General features: G+C 48.1%; 6 protein-coding genes across 6 annotated transcripts; 3 read left to right on the top strand and 3 right to left on the bottom strand.

Moving 5' to 3' along the window:
* Positions 1-417: 417 nt before the first annotated feature.
* Positions 418-2603, top strand: F4822DRAFT_417129 (heme peroxidase). Its single transcript, XM_051459412.1, has 3 exons — positions 418-911; positions 983-1472; positions 1569-2603. Exons 2-3 carry the CDS (start codon positions 983-985, stop codon positions 2153-2155), a joined length of 1077 nt encoding a protein of 358 aa, XP_051310819.1. The 5' UTR covers positions 418-911; the 3' UTR covers positions 2156-2603.
* On the top strand, positions 2572-4087 carry F4822DRAFT_417128 (ATP11-domain-containing protein). The gene has a single exon (XM_051459411.1). The coding sequence runs from the start codon at positions 2829-2831 to the stop codon at positions 3855-3857; it is 1029 nt and encodes a 342-aa protein (XP_051310818.1). The 5' UTR covers positions 2572-2828; the 3' UTR covers positions 3858-4087.
* Positions 4023-6737, bottom strand: F4822DRAFT_381427 (acetyl-CoA synthetase-like protein). Its single transcript, XM_051456410.1, has 4 exons — positions 6011-6737; positions 5297-5937; positions 4625-5225; positions 4023-4523 (listed from the first exon to the last, which is right to left on the bottom strand). The coding sequence occupies exons 1-4, from the start codon at positions 6111-6113 to the stop codon at positions 4189-4191; spliced, it is 1680 nt and encodes a 559-aa protein (XP_051310817.1). The 5' UTR covers positions 6114-6737; the 3' UTR covers positions 4023-4188.
* On the bottom strand, positions 6738-10103 carry F4822DRAFT_381426 (alpha/beta-hydrolase). The gene is made up of 2 exons (XM_051456409.1): positions 9556-10103; positions 6738-9498 (listed from the first exon to the last, which is right to left on the bottom strand). Exons 1-2 carry the CDS (start codon positions 9559-9561, stop codon positions 7363-7365), a joined length of 2142 nt encoding a protein of 713 aa, XP_051310816.1. The 5' UTR covers positions 9562-10103; the 3' UTR covers positions 6738-7362.
* A 471-nt stretch (positions 10104-10574) lies between these two features.
* F4822DRAFT_417124 (peroxisomal biogenesis factor 6) lies at positions 10575-15839 on the top strand. The gene is made up of 3 exons (XM_051459410.1): positions 10575-11443; positions 11527-14926; positions 15002-15839. The coding sequence occupies exons 1-3, from the start codon at positions 11278-11280 to the stop codon at positions 15657-15659; spliced, it is 4224 nt and encodes a 1407-aa protein (XP_051310815.1). The 5' UTR covers positions 10575-11277; the 3' UTR covers positions 15660-15839.
* F4822DRAFT_381440 (uncharacterized protein) lies at positions 15840-17970 on the bottom strand. The gene is made up of 2 exons (XM_051456411.1): positions 17517-17970; positions 15840-17448 (listed from the first exon to the last, which is right to left on the bottom strand). The coding sequence occupies exons 1-2, from the start codon at positions 17775-17777 to the stop codon at positions 16021-16023; spliced, it is 1689 nt and encodes a 562-aa protein (XP_051310814.1). The 5' UTR covers positions 17778-17970; the 3' UTR covers positions 15840-16020.
* Positions 17971-18366: the final 396 nt, after the last annotated feature.

Here is an 18366-nt window from a genome sequence, read left to right as displayed (position 1 = left end):
AAATGAGAAGTTTTATATCCGTTTGGAAAACTAGTATTGGTGCAACTTGGCATCTACGTAGCAAGTCCGGGAAATTCCACGAGGAGATGTTTCTGCCGAAACTACGAGCCGGTAATCGGAGATAAAGGACAAGACCAGGGAGGGCAAGTCCGGCTTACACCTTTAAAAGAGAGTTGAGGTGCGGTGTTCGTGCGGGTATACGTACCAATGTTCAAATAGTGGGGGTCGCAGTTTTTAATAAGGCTTAACACTTCTGACAAATACCAAACGTGTAGAAGATAGAGCTAGGGGAGGTACCTCGGGATCTTGTTTGATGATTAGAGCTCCATACATGTATGTATGTATGTATCTAAATTTGGATTTTATACTGCGATCAAAGTACATTTACCACTAGATAACAGCAGAAAAAGAGGTTCGGGTACTTTTCTTCCTATTATGTAAAGTTGCTATAGATATTGTATATAGGTGTTTATGATAGGTTACATGCATGTTATTGGATTCAATTGATTATTCGCTATTTTGATGTTGGCATCAGATGTTGCCATCAATCGTTACTCCGCAAAAAGCGCTAGCAGTTGTAGCAATAGCAGCAAGAGTACCTGTTTAGGGCGTGTAGTGGGCCCACTGCAGTAGAAGCCGAGAGAAAATAAATAGGGGTATTGACCAATAGGAAGGCATAGATTTTTTCTTAGTAACCAGTCGGCTCTTCGCAGCGAGACGGACGTTCTTGCCGTCCTCGGATTTCTTTTTCTGTGATCTCTTGGGAATATTACACCACTTTCTTCTTCTTTGCTCACACTTTCCCATATAAATAAATATATCCCAGCTATCTCATTTGTCTCCCTGTACCCTTTTTTCTTTTTTTGGGCGAATCCAATCCCATTCCTTTGCTGTGCATTAGGATAGTCAAGGTAAGACATTCCTTTACCCTAAATAACAATTTCTATATATCAATCCAATCTCTAATTATATCTTGATATAGATGTCTGCCTCGACGGTATCACGCCAATTCGCCCGTGCGGCTCTGCGCACCACCGCCAGAAGCACATTCTCGACCTCTTCCCGACAAGCATTCCGACAAAATGGTCGTCGCTTTTACTCCTCCGAGCCCACTAAAGCTTCGAGCTCGTCGACCCTACTTTACTTGGCGGGTGCTGCCGTCGCTGGTGGTGCTGGTTACTACTTCTACACACAAGGTGGTTCGGCTGGTGTCAAGACCTTTAAGCCCACCAAGGAAGACTACCAAAAGGTGTACAACGAGATCGCCAAGCGCCTCGAGGAGCACGACGACTATGACGATGGTAGCTACGGCCCTGTCCTCCTCCGTTTGGCGTGGCACGCCAGTGGTACCTACGATGCTGCTACCGGTACCGGCGGTAGCAATGGTGCCACCATGCGATTCTCCCCCGAGGGCGACCACGGTGCGAATGCTGGCTTGAAGCACGCTCGGGACTTCCTTGAGCCTGTCAAAGGTACGTCTAATTTTTTGCCATGAGTCAGATGGCAAAGTGGCAAGGTCTAGCCATTGCGTAATAACGGGGCACACAAAGACTAACAGCCGCCAATAGCCAAGTTTCCCTGGCTCAGCTACTCCGATCTCTGGATCATTGGTGGTGTCGCCGCCGTCCAGGAGATGCAAGGTCCTATCGTCCCCTTCCGACCTGGTCGTGAGGACCGAGATGCTGCGGCCTGCACTCCTGACGGACGTCTTCCCGATGGTGCTAAGACCCAGGACCACCTGCGTTCCATCTTCTACCGCATGGGCTTCAACGACCAAGAGATCGTTGCCCTTGCTGGCGCCCACGCTCTCGGTCGATGCCACACAGACCGAAGTGGATTCGACGGCCCGTGGACTTTCTCTCCCACTGTTCTAACCAACGACTACTACCGTCTGCTTTTGGATGAGAAGTGGCAGTTCCGCAAGTGGGACGGCCCTAAGCAGTACGAGGACGCTAAGACTAAGTCCCTCATGATGCTGCCCGCCGACTACGCCCTCATCCAGGACAAGGCATTTAAGTCTTGGGTGGAGAAGTACGCCAAGGACAACGACCTCTTCTTCAAGGACTTCGCCGCCGTCGTTACCAAGTTGTTCGAACTCGGTGTTCCTTTCAAGCAGGACGCCGAGAAGATCACCTTCAAACCCGTCAATGCTTAAACGTAATGTAATGAATGTGATACCATTTTAGATAAAGGAGGAAGACTCGTTAGAATGACGATAGAGAGGAAAGATAAAGACCTAGAAGCGACCCATATCGCTGGTTATCAGAAGTAAACGAGGGTCTGAGGGATAGCATGATACCTGCGAAGAAAGCGGGATAAATTAGATTATCATTATATTGTTTCCATTAGCCTAGTTGTCGGAAGGTGTCGATGGATGACTATAGTTGTGTAAATCAAATCAGACTCAATTCTGTTCTATGATATATCGTGTTACAGTTATGTAGTTGTTTTGGATGGAAGGAATGAAGTGAGAATAGGCATTGGAATAAATGTTAAATTCCTTGAAATGGGATGATCGGTTTGGAATCACCGTCTTCTAATAGGTTACCATTCTTTAGCAACCCCTTCATATAGACGTAATGGAATGTCCCCACTGCCATGCGTACAGGTAGGGCCGACGCTTGCCATTTTAGTGCCCCACGTTTTTTTTCGCCCGGCACCTGCAGTGGACGGTACTAACTAAGCCATGACGATCTGCAGCTTCTAAAAAGTTACTCCAAACCTTACGTCTCAAAGAAACTTTCCCTTTTAATCCTTTTCTTACCATACCTCCAATTAGGATAGGAACACCATCGCCTATTCATCCTTTCATCCCATCTTACCCCGCAATGGCGACGGCCCGTATCCCGGCCTTGCGCAGCCTTCTAGGACGACGGCAAACCCCCTCACTCTTCCGCCCACCGAATCAACAGCGTCGCTGGGCTCAGGTCCACGATGTGCGATTCCTAGCTACGACACAGGCCTCCCGCAGCGTAATCGAGAATTACCGCGACAAGCTCGACCGCAAAGCACGCGAGGAAGGACATCGGGATATCGGCGAGTTGAAGGAAGCATACCGGGACCGCATACAAGAGCTCAAGAAAAAAGACAGTGCTTCGGCACCTGGGTTAGACGCCTTGCTTTCTGACGAGCCTGTACCACCACCACAATCAACAGTAGCAAGTTCAACACCGACAACTCAAGACGGACTATCCCAACCACCACCACCCCCTCCACAACCGCAGACTCCCTCATCAACCATCGGCCCCGGCAAAACAACATCAACCATAAAACCCCTCTCCGAAATCCTCGACCTCCCCAAAGCCCGCGCGCTCCCCGAAAAAGAACTCTCCGCCATCTGGCGCCTCCGACACGCATCCTCCCCCTTATCCCTCTGCGCCGTGATTCCCTCCTCAACCTACCAAACCCTAGAAACAACCGCGCGTTGCCACCCCTCCTTCGTCCTACCAGTGCCCCGCCACGATTCCGAGGGTAACGGCGGAGCCGAGATTCATTTCTTACAATGGGTCTTCGATGCTGAATCGCAGACGTCTACTGTGCTGTTTACGCAGTTAGCTGAGTATAAGGCACGGGGTGAGTGGGCGCAACCGCATACCAGTGTGACGCATTACTGGGACGGGGGGTTGGCGGAGAAGCCCGGCGTGGTGCTTATGGCCGGGAGTGTGGTTGAAGGGCGCGGGGCTAGTGTGCAGGATGCTAGATGGCTTGTTATGCTGTTACAACGGTTTTACGGTGGTGAAGGGGCGGGAGGGTCAGATGTTGATGCGGGTAAGAGGAGGTTGTTAGAAGAGTTTGGACGGGGCGACGGGAAGTTTAGTGTCGAGAAACTCTTGGAGGAGAGTGAGAAGTTGGGTTAAGAATGATGGATGGATGATACATGAGACATGAAAATCTAGACGGCGGGATACCCCAAGCCTCAAGGGGATGGATTCGAAGCCGGATCTACTACAAAACTGCATGCCCAACAGCGGCCTATACACCGGTGTTTGATGGTATGTCCACGGGTTTAAAGCCGATTCAATGGCTATCTCAACTCACGGGTAGAGTAGAATGAGGCCATTTAGATGTATAAATATTTGTATAAATACTCAGGTATTCCCACAAATACAAAGACAAATCTTACGCTCAGCTTTACAAATTTCTTCTACCTTATATCCACGCTTTCCATAAATCTCCCAGTATCATTTACTATAACTTAGGCCCTTCAGCACGCTGGTCTTCCTTCTTGGCGGCCTCCTTCAGGACTCTTCGTAACAGCTTACCGCTAGCATTCTTAGGCACCTCATCGACGAAACGGACGCCACCTCGAAGACGCTTGTGCTGGGCTACGCGGTCCTCAATGAACTTGATGATCTCGGCAGCCTTCTCATCATTACGCGGTACATCGGGTCGCAGAACCACATAAGCACGCGGCACCTCAGTTTCACGCTCACGGTCATGTGCTGGTACCACACAAGCGTCTGTTATTTCATTGTGGCCTAGGAGAATAGCCTCGAGCTCGGCGGGGGCGACTTGGAAGCCCTCTTTAGTAGGGTGTTAGCAATCATTCATATGGTCTCATTTGCCCTCGCTAAAGGGAACACAAAATTGTTGAATGAGTGGTACATGGTGAGGAGGAACTTACTATACTTGATCAACTCCTTTAATCGATCCGTGATGTAGAAGTTACCCTTGGCATCAGCATAACCGATATCACCGGTCTTGAAGAAGCCATCTTTGCTGAAAGTGCTGTCTTGAAGCTCGGGGCGATTGAGATACCCGGGGAAAATATTCGGACCGCGGAACCAGAGTTCACCCTCACCTTCGCCTAAGCCGCGCTCAGCACCAGTGTCCACATCAACAATTTTAGCCTCAACATTAGGAAGCAGCTTGCCGCAAGAACCATTAAATCGCTTCCAATCAACAATGTTGGTCTTAGTTACAGCAGGTGACGTCTCCGAAAGTCCGTATCCTTGCACCACGGGGATGGTCAGGCGATCCCACACTTGCTCGACGAGCTCACGACCTAGCGGTGCCGCACCCGAACCCAACCACTTAACACTCGACAAGTCGTACTTACCAACGGCAGGGTGCTTGGCCAGTGCGAGTACGACAGGTGGTGGGATGGAAGCATACGTCACACCGTAGTCCTGTATCACCTTACAAAACTTTTCGAGTTCGAACTTGGGAAGCATAACAGCTTGGATGCCCATAAATGCGCTTTGTAGCGCAATGCATGTGAGACCCTTTTATATTGTCAATTTCTTAAATTGTTGGGCGGATATAACGGTTATGTGTGTAACCAAGAATTACTTACGTATACATGAAAGAATGGTAGCACTGCAATCTGCTTATCACCATTCCCGTCGGGTCCACCTGAATGGTACAGACCATTCAAGGACTCAACATGGGCTATTTGAATAAGATTGGCAACAATGTTGTGGTGAGTGAGCTGGACACCCTTTGGGAGCCCTGTGGTCCCCGAGCTGTAAACGAGGAAAGAAGTATCCTTTTTCGGGTCAAGTCTCGGGCGAAGCTTGGGAATACCCAAAATACTCGAAGCTCGAATCTCGGTGAAGTGCTTGAACTTACCCGTCGGATCCTTTGCGTCACCGAGCAGAATGATACGGTCCTCAGGTAACCCAATGGATTTCGCAGCTTCAAGAACTGTCGGTAGCATAGGAATTTGTGTCACGATTCCAGAGACTTTGGAATCTTTCATTTGGAACGCTAATTCTTTGGCCGTGTAGGTCGGGTTAGCGGTTGAGCAAGCGCCGCCAGCCCATAACACGCCGAAGAACACTGGGGCATAATCAATGCTATTGGGAGAGAAGAAACCAAGAGCATCGCCTCTTTTAAACCCCCATTGTGATTTGAGACCTTTGCCGAATTCGAGAGCTGTGGTTTTAGCTTGGGCCAACGTATATGAACGCTTTGTATCCGGGTCGGTGTATATCTCTATTGGACTGTCAGATTTATCTTTTCTAGTATATTCGTACGAATTATAGCTTAGAAGATGGAATAAGTTTACCCTTGTCTTCCGGGAATTGTCTATCTTTTCTTTCGAATACTAGTTGCCATAGATCGACATTTGGTATTTGTAACGGTGTATGAAAAGAGTTGAGTACACCCATGATGATGACGATTAGTTATCAACTCTAGCAGTCAGCTAAGCAAAGATTTCTGGCACAGTAAGCAACAACTAAAGTCTAAATATCGGAAGTAGGCGTCTAGTTCACGTAGGTATAACAACAAGAAGGCACGTTGAAGCCAAAGTTAAAGTTAAAGTTAAAGTTAAAGGAAATGAAAATGAAAATGAAGACGAAGGTGAAACAACGAAGCTAGTACTTTCCGCGGTAAGAAGTTCCGAGGTTGTTCACATCCAGCATAGGAACTAAGAAGCCGTGGGGAATCCTCCACCTTCCTTCATAGAGCTTCGACTCCACTCACGTACCCCGAGGTGAGGCCCATAGATGTTACATGGGTATCGGAGTGGAGTCACTTATGTGATATTACCCCTTGCTCATTCCCGTCCATTTTCAGTGAGGCTCCAGGACTTGGAAGTCGCTCGTTTCTCCGACTGCTATATTATCATACAGGATTTTTATCACTAATCAGAGTTGCAGACTCGGTCATTTGTCCCACATTCGATTGCATTTTACCGAATTGGGTCCATGGTTGAATTTGGTGGAGCATCGTATCAAGCCAATTGTTTTGAGGAATTTAAACAAAGAAGGGAGTTGGTCCGGTATTTACTCACGGGATCTCCGGGCGTCTAAACATATTCCCACATGAGGAATGATGTTAAGAAACTAACCCTAACCCGGAGAATATAAGCCTCGCATATGCTCACTGCGGGGAAATCTTGGAGAGAATTGGAGGTACCCGAGAAGTCGACTCAATTTATATTACTTGGGCAAGTACCCTGAATTTAATGTTAATACAGCCTCGATCTTGATGTCAAATGTCGAGATCTATCTAGACACGTGTGTGCTTCAATTGAGATTTAGTTCTTACTGTGATCATATGAGTATGACCTATCGCTTAGGTAGATCTGACCAAAAATAAGCACCAAAGCTTGTATCATCTAGATCCGATCGGGTAGGATAACATCCGAGATTCAGCTCTTCTGGTTGTACAACGAATATGATCATGCTATATTGTGGGCGTATGTGGGCTATAAGATTCCACGGGGGATTCGTCTAAAATGTTCTGTCAGATTATGTACTATAGACTAGATATTTATCATGCTTTATGTATATACGGCGTATTATATTCCGTTGGCTATGATGTCTTCGAATAGTCTCATCCCGTCGTTTATTCATATACAGCAAACGTAGCAAACGTAGAAAACCAAAAAGGGGTATCATGTTCTAAGAAGGATTATGCTGAATCGCTGCTCGATTGTTCAGCATCCTCCTTGTTCGCGCCGATTTCTTCCGGTATCCATGGTGCAACGTTCTCGCACCCTTTCGGTATTCTGCACTTCTCTCGGACGTTACACGTCTTCCACAGAACCTCTCGAACTTCCTGAAATATTTCGTCTACAGCATCCATAGCCCAAATAACGTCTAAGTGTTCGTAATCAGGCAAAACCTTGCTGTGGACGACCTTGACGTGCGGTTCTCTTCCTCTTTCGAATCGGTGCAGCAATTTCCTTCCATCTACAAGGTCATCATTTCCGGCTATCCACAATGCGAATGGACAGACCTGCTCATTATACCAGGCTGTCGCGCCCTTCGGTGTCTTGTGGTGGTCTCTGTTTTGGTTTGCCAAAGCAACACTTCTGCGCTGGCTAGCTGTTTCTGCCAGAGGGCCATCGGTTCCATCCTCCTGTTCTTCGCTACGCCACTCCTCTTTCGTCGAGAGAATGCATTTGTGTTTCGCAAAACATTCGCGACCCAGCCACCAACGCATTGACTCGGCACTCACATACACCGGTGCAAATTGGAACATACGGTCTCTCAGCCCGCGATCCCAACGAGTGTCCGTCCAGTCGAATAGAAATGAAAACACAGTATAACCAAGCCACCCATAGATACCGGGTGGCAATATCGAATGCATGGTCATCATTAGGGGTATGAACGCATGTATACCGAACATGATTCGGAAGAGACCGGGTGATATTACGCGCATGAATTTGAAATACATCTTGCCGATCAATGGACCCGCATAAGCCGCTGGCGCAAGTGCGCAGAACACGGTTATTTTCTCCCCTAACTCGGGGCGTTGCTCCTTGGCGAGAGCCACAAATGTTTGTGTCGTGCCCTGGGAATGGCATATCAAGCCAATTTTCTCGAATCCAGTCTCGAATAAAACTCGTGAGACTAATGCCGATAAATCGAATACGCCCATTTGCCGGATATTCCAACACCACATGCGAGGATCCGAATAATCTAACAAGGCGTGTTTCGGATGGAAACCACACCGATTATTTCCTAGCCATACATCATAACCCGATTTACACAGGTAGAAGGCCAATGAGTCGTCATCGTTGACACAATAAGCCCCTGAACTTTGAAGTAAACCATGCATTAAGAGCACTGGGAATTTGCGCTTCTGGCTCGAGTCTCTTAACCTTTTCCTATTATCTCCCGTGAATAACTCCGGTCCCCGATAGGTGCGTTCCTCGTCATTCAACCTGGTGTAATCTCGGGGGTCGTAAACATGCCATAGGTCAATGATAAATCCGTCTTCGGTCTGCACATGAAATTCTTCAATATCTAGGCCAACCCTCCGCGCATAATACCCGACATCGCAAATGACGGGATCCGGTCCACCCTCGGTCGGGATATAGCCTTCATCTCCTTGAGCGTTCTCCTGATCTGGAGTACTTCGCCCCTGAGACTTTTCTCTCTTCCAAGATTTGTCTTGTTCTTTTCGCATATTTCGCCTTCGGATTTCTTCTTCGTAGAAAGGTCTTCGAACGTCGGGGTTTTGGAGTCTAATAAGTTGCCACGCTTTGTTACACACCTTAGGTATGTTTGTAAATAAGGCGCCGAGGACAATTACGCCCAAAAAGGCGGCGCTCAGAAAAAACGAAGTGACACGAAAAGTCCAGCATTGTATGTCTCGAAATATAGACGGCGGGCCGTATAGTGGGAGAGGAGGGAAAAGTGGATGTGTATTGGTGGGAGGCATCGACCGCCTCAGCGACCCCTCGGAAGATTTTGTTGTCGCATTGTCGTGAGCACGAAAAGCTGAGACATTGCTAGCGATGGCACTTGGCGATGCAATGAAATTGTCCTCGACTCGACCTTGGCCCTCTTTAGACAGACCCCCACTCAATTCCTCTTTTAGTATGTTTAATCTGTATGCTTGTTCGAGTGGTACAGTAGGCAACCGGTTTCCGTCGGCAGTAACGATGACAGGATCTTGTGGCGTTACGAATTGAGCTTCGACGGCAACGGACTCCGGGTGTTCATTATTCTCAGTTGTCTGGAGTGATAGTTTCTCCGCCTGTTGAGCGAATTCAACAGCAGTATGAACAGTAGCGGCGCTGGATGGTTGCAATCCAGTCTGGCGATGGTCAGTTTCAAAGCCCATAGCGACGAATTAACTCAGTATTAGAATTACGTTCATCTGGGTTCGAAGAGTTGTACGAAGTCTTTTTCTTGGCTTTAGACAAAGAGACAACTCGGAAAAATAGTGGCTTGTATAATGAGAGTTAAAAGAAAGACAATATTATAATATTGTGTTAGGCGAAAAGTACGCCGCTAGATGCAGAACGACTCTAGCGATTTAGTCATCTAGTAATCTGGTAATCCTGTATGTCAGCAAGGCAAAGCCGCGTCATGGCCTCCGTACGGGAAGATCAAGCGCCGGAACCGGTTTGGATTCCAATGCAGTTCAGCCGCCGACGAAATGAGGATGTATCAAGGTAGAGAGTTGGTGTGTGACTAGTGTAAATCGGCGAAAGACTTGAGGATCAAAGGACCTTGATAATAAATTGATTAAAGTGGAAGGCGATCCCCTATTACAGGGATGAAAGGGGGGGTCGGAATCTTGCCAAGGTACATCTCGGAGATCCAAATACTACGTCAGAGTGCAGATCTTAGTCTTGCCCTGAACCGCCTAACCATTTACATGGATATATAGCGAACTGAAAGAAAAAAACAAACAAACAGATAGTAATTGAAGAGAGTCAGGAACAGCCATTGCGCTTCTAAATAGTATTTGTATAAGTTTGGTAATAGAAACATGTGAATACAATGATGATAGAGGGTACCGATTCTGTGGTGACTCTAATACTAGTCAGGAGGTGTTCCGCAGTCACTAAACATAAATGACCTTCCGCCACATGAATCGGTTGAAGTAGCGGATAGGCCGATGTTGAAGGAAAGACGGGATTTGTTAGGTACATATGTATACGGCTTCCGGCACGTAAAAATGGGCTGTTCTCCATAAAGCTATTTTATTTGTCATTGACAGAAGGAACGGACGACATAGACCGCACCTGCATTAACTCGTGGATGTTCATCTATTTGGGAAGGTCTCAGTGGGTTCGTCTGATCTAACGCAGCCTGCCTCATCCCATTCACGTGGGGTGGAAATTTAAATCTACGACCACTTATAGTGAGAGTTGAGTATATTGGATTTACTTTTCCATTTGCGTAACTAAGACAACTCAACCTTATTATACCTCTTCGGCTTCTTCCCGAAGACATAAGTTAGTACAATATCACATGTATGTCTTGTATTACTCTTATATGTGTGCACGTATTTTACCACTAAGTATAGGATCATACACACAATGATTCGTTACCAACTATCCGGATGGTGGTACCTCTTGTTTTGATAGGTATCCCCATGAGCGACCATTCTTGGGCGAGCCAAGATACAATAGTGTTATCGATAAGGAAAAAATAGTCAACTGCCAACTTGAATGCCAAGAACGTTTGTTTTGAGCCAAACCCAATTGGCCCATGCTTATGCTTCTCTAAAAGGCTAACAACTATCCTGGTAATACCGAGGCCAAAAATAATTGGAAATTGGAAATGCTGCTGCAGAGCCGAACTTTGGGGTGGACTCGGGAAGGAAAGAAGAACCCACGACGTGACAACTTACACCGAGTTGGGTTTTCACTTATTCTTTCTGGAGAATTGCCAAGTAGGCGGGATAGCCCAATTGCCTAAATTTTTAATTTTTGTTTCACTCATTCGTCTCTACTCAACGCCGTTGTCCTGACATTGATCCCCCTTATGTGCGGCGTCTCGCGATTTGCGGGGCCTTGATCTGCCTAATGATTCCCGTCACGGCGCGCCGCTCCTAGACATCTGAAAACCATACGTCGCGATCATGGCTGCCCCAACTCGCGACCCTGCTGCACACCGAAAACGAAGGCGGAGAAGACAAGACAAGCCTGCTATTTCAGCAAGATTGGTCTTGGACAATCATGTGAAAGGAGATATTGGCATTTTATCCGATGATCTATTCGCTGATTTGTTTCCTCACTTACAAGATGGTAAGTGTCTTGACTGAGAGCATATAATTTCTTCTCTACATACCACTATGTTCCGATCTAATCCAAAATCAAACGTGGTGCAGATACTAGCGATAGTGAAACCAGCCAAATTCCCGACATCTATCACGTTGCTATTGCCCCGTGGACACCGTCTTCGAGTCCTCACCGAACGAATTGGACCATAGTTCCCGTCGCCAAATCCACCGCCCTTGCCCACTCCACCGTCCAGTTCTCTCCTTCGTCTCTAGCTTTGCAAAGTTTTGCGACGACGCTGCAGCAGCTTGCACCCTCTAAGCTTTCTAGTCATAGTAGAAGTGGTATTGAAATACTGGTGTTGGATGTGGCAGCCCTCCCTCTGGATACCGTCTTCGTAAACCTCGAGAGCGAACTCGTGAAACGACTTGAAAATGGGGAGGGAACTTTCTTCACCGATCATCCATCTGGCAAGAAGAAAGCCTCTGCAGGGCGTGAGACTCCGACGGATCAGCTAGCCGCTGCGCTACGTATTGCTTTGGGAACCTTGAAGGTTGTTCACAACGGAGATCTCTTCCCTCTTCCGTTACCACCTCATCCTATCACACATGTTCCTCCTACACCAGGCAAAGTAACACTATGTGAGCCAGTGGCACAAGGTGTTCTAGCACCAACTACGAAAATTATATTAACGAGAGGTCACGGGCAGTCGAAGCCGGCCAGAGCCTCTATCACGTCACCACAGGCTCTAAACAACGTTGAACAAGAAGATGACGACACCGCGACCGACCAATTTTACTCTGCCGCCGAGGAACGTGCCAAACCAGATACGCAAAATGATACGTCAGAGTTCGCTACAGAGACCGAGACAGAGGCCTCAGAACCTGAAAACGAAGACGAGCTCTCGGATGATTCAATGGACGAGATCATTTCTCTTCAAGCCCCGACGTTACCAACGACAAATGCTAGTGGCATCTCTACCATGGAACCGGGAACACCAATGACAATGACAATTGGGCGGGGAAGGAAAACAAATGGCATTCATACTCCTACTTCAGTCTTCTCTAGCTTCACTGCTACTACTGCCCGTCCGGATCGTCCTAAGGGCCGCCTTTTCAAAGCTCATGGCTTGATGAACGCAATACCAAAGGAACTACTTCATCCTAAGCCGACGGCCGAAGACGACGCAGAATTACGGGTATACGTGGACATTAACTCTTTGACTAGAATAGGATGTTTTTCCGGAGATTGGGTCCGACTTGAGGCCTCGGAAGAACCCCCAACGAACGGCATTGGCCTCTTCGGTCTAGGTAGCCTCGGCCAACCCGGGATGGAAGAGCCGGTATGGCGGCCAGCCAAGGTCTATGGGCTTCCTGAGGGCTATTCCCACCGACCCATGACTAGAATTCCAAGTGCGAAACATGATCACATCAATCGACGGCCGTCATTTTTTGAATCTCAGATCCAAAAGCAGGCCGGCCCTGGCGCATACATGTCTCCTATTCTCCTCGCAAACTTAGACAGCGCGCCTTATGTTCGTTTATCGCCACTAAAAAGAATGGCGCAACCACCAAGGCCAGGTCAGCCAAAGATTACTGGATCTTCCCGTCCTCCATATGCTCGAGATGTCACCCTCCAGCAAATACGGACGCCCGTCTCTTCCGAGAAAGCTCTCCAGACCGCCATATTTGGTGGCTTGAAGGACCACTTCTCACGCAGTATACGTGTTGTTAAGTCTGGCGACATCGTCGGAATACCCATCGACACGCAACTTGGACGAACCCTTCAAGAATCAACTAGTTCTGGTGATGGCGTTGGAATTGACGATATAGTAGCCCTTGCAACTTCAAATAGGCCTGGCATTGGCGCTACGTCGAAACCCGACGGCGTTGCTTGGTTCAAGATTGCTCATATAGAACGTCAGAAATCTGAGCCAACCGACGAAGACGAAGAAGATATTTGGGGTGGGGTGGCTTGTGTTGATAGTTCTTCTACTCAGATTGCTCAATCTGGCGGTACTACTAGCACTGTCCCAGGCACAAAGGACAGCAACTGGCCATTCTACTTGGGCGTCGAAGAAGCTCCTCAGCCAACATCTAATCCCCTCTCTTCAGTAGTCCAGCAACAAGCAAGGTTTACACCGCCTCTGCGAAGACGACTAAGGGAATTAATAGCGGCCGCTACGAGTAAACGGGCTGTTCATCTGAAGATGCCCCCGATTGCAGTTCTATTAGTGTCAACCCAGCGTAACATTGGTAAGGCTACCATTGCTGCCGGTGCCTGTGCAGACATTGGCCTTCACACGTTCACCATCGACGCTTATGACATTGTTAACGAGAGCGGGGCTGGAGGGAGTGACGTCAAAACAGAAGGATTCTTAAAAGCCCGAGCGGACCGTGCCATGAGTTGTGGTTCCGAATGTTGTGCTCTTCTCGTCCGACACATTGAAGCGCTCACGGCAGATAGAATGGTATCTGCTATGAAAGAAATACTCAGCGACGCTAGAGTATTGATCGCGACAACAACTGAAGTCGACAAGGTGCCAGACGGCATTAGGGGCCTTTTCACTCACGAACTTGAAATGAGTGCTCCTGATGAGGGTGAACGTGAAGGCATTTTAAGGTCTATAATACAGAACCAAGGGGTGTCTTTAGCGCCTGAAGTTGAACTAAGTGGTGTGGCTATCAAAACTGCGGCCTTGGTTGCTGGCGATTTGGTGGACGTGGTTGAGCGCGCGATAGTTGCACGTGATTCACGCCTTGAAGTATTATCAACAAAGGCTTCGAGCGATAATTCAGTGGTTACCGTCCGTGACATACAAGTGGCGGGAGGCTCATCTGCAAGGTGTTTGACCAAGGCTGATTTCGATATCGCCGTGGACGCAGCACGGAAGAACTTCGCAGATGCTATCGGAGCACCCAAGATTCCTAATGTTACCTGGGACGATGTCGGAGGTCTCAACAATGTGAAGGAGGCAGTTATGGAAACGATTCAATTGCCCCTAGAGAGGCCGGAGTTATTCGCCAAGGGAATGAAGAAGCGCTCCGGCATCTTGTTTTATGGACCTCCTGGTACTGGAAAGACACTACTGGCCAAGGCTATTGCTACAGAGTACAGTCTGAATTTCTTCAGTGTCAAGGGTCCCGAATTGCTCAACATGTATATCGGAGAGTCCGAGGCCAATGTTCGCAGAGTTTTCCAACGAGCTCGAGATGCGAGGCCTTGTGTTGTCTTCTTTGATGAGTTGGATTCAGTGGCTCCGAAGCGAGGAAATCAGGGCGATAGTGGTGGCGTAATGGACCGAATCGTCTCACAACTTCTCGCAGAATTAGACGGTATGTCCGGCGGGGATGATGGAGGTGGTGGTGTGTTCGTCATTGGCGCGACAAACCGACCGGATTTGCTTGATCAAGCATTGTTACGTCCTGGTAGATTCGACAAGATGCTCTACCTGGGTGTATCCGACACGCACGATAAGCAACTCAAGATCATGGAAGCTCTAACAAGAAAGTATGTGTTTTATTCATATTTTTACCCTCTAATTCCCCTGCATGTCGTGTTATAAACTAACCTGTGACGCAATAGATTCACACTCCACCCATCTGTCTCCCTGACTACTGTCGCAGAGCACCTACCCTTTACATATACCGGTGCCGATTTCTATGCGCTGTGTAGCGATGCCATGTTGAAGGCGGTTACACGACAGGCTTCTCTAGCGGACGCCAAGATCCGCGCCATCAATGCGGATCGTGAACAGGCTGGCCAACCCCTCATATCCACCGCCAATTTCTTCGATCACCATGCTTCTCCCGATGACGTCGCTGTCACCGTTACTGAACAGGATTTCCTCGATGCAAATAGGGAACTCATTCCTAGTGTTAGCGCCGGTGAACTCGCTCATTACGAGAAAGTTAGGACAACATTTGAGAATCAAGACAGTAAACAGCAGCAACAGCAGCAACAGCAACCGGAGGATATTGAAACGCCTAAATTTATGTTTGATGGACCGGCGCCTAGGTCAGTATCGGGGAGCAAAAGCAAGGGTAAAGCCGTGGTAACTCTCGGTAATGGGAAGGGAAAAGGAAAAGCCGCCGCTACCGCCAGCGACGATGGCACAGACGAGGATGAAGAGGCTGCCTACGGAAGCTACGGGGGAAGTGTAAATGGGAGGTCCAAGGGGAAGGGCAAGGCGGTTGCCAGGTTCCAGGATGGGACCGCGAGTGATGATGATGGATTATATTAAACCAAGCCGGGATATAATGATATGAATTCGCATTGAATCATGTTGGTCGAGTAAAAAAAGTTGGATGGGAGCGTTCCGTTCTTACCAGTTTGATGTATAGGGGAGAAATATGATGAGGCAAGTAGATATGGTATATGGTATATACTATTAATATGGAGAGGAATCATCTCGCCAGAGAACTATTAGTTTCTAATGAGTTGTGAATACCTAAACCAATGGTTCCCCTTAAACCTGTCCTCTCTTCCACACTTTGCTCTTCTCAAACTTGGTATCTCGCACCCCCCTTATACGCAAACGCATCCATGCACCCCTCAATTAATGCAAGTCTAGACCAATGTACTCAGGTCCTACTAAATAGCAACTAGACCGCTCGTTTCTTCTTATCCTTAGCCTGCTTCTCTTCGGACTCTTCCTCGTCATCGTCATCATCGTCCTCTTCTTCCTCATCGTCGTCGTCTTCGTCTTCATCTTCTTCCTCAGAATCTTCCTCATCCTCACTATCCTCCTCCTCGGAACTAGTCGCTTCGGGAATCACTTCAGCCTTCTCGATCGCAGCGATCTCTTCGGGGGTTGCGTCCTCGACGGGCGCGCCACGGAACTCCTCCGATGCCACTTCATCTATGCTCTTACTTCCATCGCCTGCCTTCCACGCGCTGCTTGTCGGGCTTTGGAGTACGGGGCGTAGAGCCTCTTCGGAGGACACGTTGCCGCGCCATGTCCCCGAGGTTGGGGATTGGAGACCGGCTTCGCCGGCCGCTTTAGCCGTGGTAGCTTTCTTGGTAGGTGTTTTCGCGGATTCCGATAGCGATAGGTCGCCTAGCTTCTTCGCAGCTGCGTCGGCGGAGGGCGTCTCCTTGGATTTGGTCTTTGAGGTCGAGGTAGATTTAGTCGTGGATGAGGACTTGGATGTAGATGAAGGCTTGGTAGTAGACTTCACCTTCGATTTAGACGACGAGGTCGCGGCGGAAGCGGTGGACTTTATGGTTGCGGCGACTTTCTTGGTCTTGGAGCTGCTGGAAACCGTTGACTTGACGTCTTTGGTTTTGGCTTTGGGTGTGGATGTTGATGTAGAGGTAGGCTTCGACGTGGACTTCGACTTGCTTGGAGTGGAAGTAGACGCAGCTTTGGAAGCAGTCTTGGTGGAAGTAGAAGCAGGTTTAGTGGTGGTAGCCTTCTTGTCCTTAGAACTGCTAGACTCTGGCTTGCTCTCCCTGCTAGTCTTGCTTTCCTTGGTCTCCTTGGTATCTTTGGCGTCCTTAACATCCTTAACATCCTTAACGTCCTTTACGTCTTTGGTGTCCTTCTCTTTACCTTCCTTGGTGTCTTTACTATCCTTGACATCCTTGACATCCTTATCCTTATCCTTATCATCTTTGCTTTCCTTGCTGTCTTTCTCATCTTTCTCGTCCTTGCCCTTCTTCCCGTAGACCTTAGCTCGCAGGCTTTCTAGGTGGACTTGTTTCGCCCTCGCAGCCGCTTCCTCGGCGATGCTGCGCACGGGCTTATCGTCGCTCGCAGCCGTAGAAGCTGTGGTAGGTTTCTTCGTCGTTGTAGTGGTTGCTGCTTTCGACTTGTCGGTCGTAGGTAATGGAGGAGCAACAGGCGGCGGTGGCGCAGAAGTGCCAGCAGCAGATGTAGAAGCCAATGTAACAGCAGGCTTCGCGACGGGTTTTGGTGCGGGGGGTGGAGGCGCTTGGCTCTTGTTCGGGATGGTGAAGTCGTCGTAGTAGATTTTCACGTGTTGTTTCAATTCGCCGTACTCGTTCCACTCTTCGATTTCTACTAAATCCTATATCCATGCTTGTTAGTTTCCCTAAAATCGCAAAGCCCTTAGTCGTTGCGAGTTAATAGACTTACACCAAGAACCATGCCCATCTGCACCAACCCCGGCAGCTTGCGTACCCGACCAGACTCATCCTTGCCCGCTCTTCGGCCCCATAACATACGTGCCTTCTCATCCGTAGCTATATCTAGAGCTTTGAATGGTACCTTATTAGCTCGTAAGATAGTCTCTAGTCGAGATGTAGCGGTCACGATGTGTGAGGATCCGGCCGTAAGGGAAGTGTAGATGTACAGCGCGGGGTCAGTCGAGTAGGATGTTCCCTTGGAGTCCGCCATCGTATCGTGCGTCGCAGTGGGTAATTTGCAGTCTAGTGTAGAGGTGTAGGTCTGTAGGAGAGAGGAATAACAAGAGGTAAAAAGGAATCGAATTATTGTTTTTAAAATAGCAAAATAGGAAACCTGTTCCTTGTTGGAGTTCGAGTTGAAGAATGCAAGAGCGAGCCCCCTATCTAGGTAGATAATCACGATAGGTACCTAATCGATAGTGCGTTTCAGCCCCTACTCCGTCGGCTGGCACGAGACTAGTAGCTTTTTGGCGCAAACTCTAAGCTCTGATTGGACCCTGTGCCTGGAATATGACTTCATAGCATTTATGAATTAAGGTTAACATTATACGTACATGCAGCCGACACTCAATTCCATCGTACATGACTTGGAACATACATATTTTAACTTTCAACTCTAGGTAAAACGGAGACGTTCTTATGTCAATGTATACAATTATATACCATGATTTATTATACTTATACAATTACTCAGACGATGCAACTACCAACCACCAAGTTATCTATCTACGTACCTAGGTATATTCACAACCACATATTGTAACCACCCACCTACATCATAAAAATAACCAAGCGCCGAG

This window comes from Hypoxylon trugodes, assembly GCF_022578975.1.
Source record: "Hypoxylon trugodes strain CBS 135444 unplaced genomic scaffold F4822scaffold_9, whole genome shotgun sequence".
Classification (NCBI taxonomy): Eukaryota; Fungi; Ascomycota; class Sordariomycetes; order Xylariales; family Hypoxylaceae; genus Hypoxylon; species Hypoxylon trugodes.
The sequence above is the reverse complement of the archived record's forward strand: the minus strand, read 5'-3'. Positions and strand labels throughout refer to the sequence as shown.

Excerpts from the sequence above, each read along its gene's own strand:
- F4822DRAFT_417129 (XM_051459412.1), top strand. The coding sequence starts at position 983 with ATGTCTGCCTCGACGGTATCACGCCAATTCGCCCGTGCGGCTCTGCGC. Across the intron at positions 1,473-1,568 it reads CTTCCTTGAGCCTGTCAAAG|CCAAGTTTCCCTGGCTCAGC; the intron begins GTACGTCTAATT and ends AGCCGCCAATAG.
- F4822DRAFT_417128 (XM_051459411.1), top strand. The coding sequence starts at position 2,829 with ATGGCGACGGCCCGTATCCCGGCCTTGCGCAGCCTTCTAGGACGACGG.
- F4822DRAFT_381427 (XM_051456410.1), bottom strand. The coding sequence starts at position 6,113 with ATGGGTGTACTCAACTCTTTTCATACACCGTTACAAATACCAAATGTC. Across the intron at positions 5,938-6,010 it reads ACAATTCCCGGAAGACAAGG|AGATATACACCGACCCGGAT; the intron begins GTAAACTTATTC and ends ACAGTCCAATAG. Across the intron at positions 4,524-4,624 it reads AAAGGAGTTGATCAAGTATA|AGGGCTTCCAAGTCGCCCCC; the intron begins GTAAGTTCCTCC and ends ACCCTACTAAAG.
- F4822DRAFT_417124 (XM_051459410.1), top strand. The coding sequence starts at position 11,278 with ATGGCTGCCCCAACTCGCGACCCTGCTGCACACCGAAAACGAAGGCGG. Across the intron at positions 11,444-11,526 it reads GTTTCCTCACTTACAAGATG|ATACTAGCGATAGTGAAACC; the intron begins GTAAGTGTCTTG and ends AACGTGGTGCAG. Across the intron at positions 14,927-15,001 it reads ATGGAAGCTCTAACAAGAAA|ATTCACACTCCACCCATCTG; the intron begins GTATGTGTTTTA and ends GTGACGCAATAG.
- F4822DRAFT_381440 (XM_051456411.1), bottom strand. The coding sequence starts at position 17,777 with ATGGCGGACTCCAAGGGAACATCCTACTCGACTGACCCCGCGCTGTAC. Across the intron at positions 17,449-17,516 it reads AGATGGGCATGGTTCTTGGT|GATTTAGTAGAAATCGAAGA; the intron begins GTAAGTCTATTA and ends GCATGGATATAG.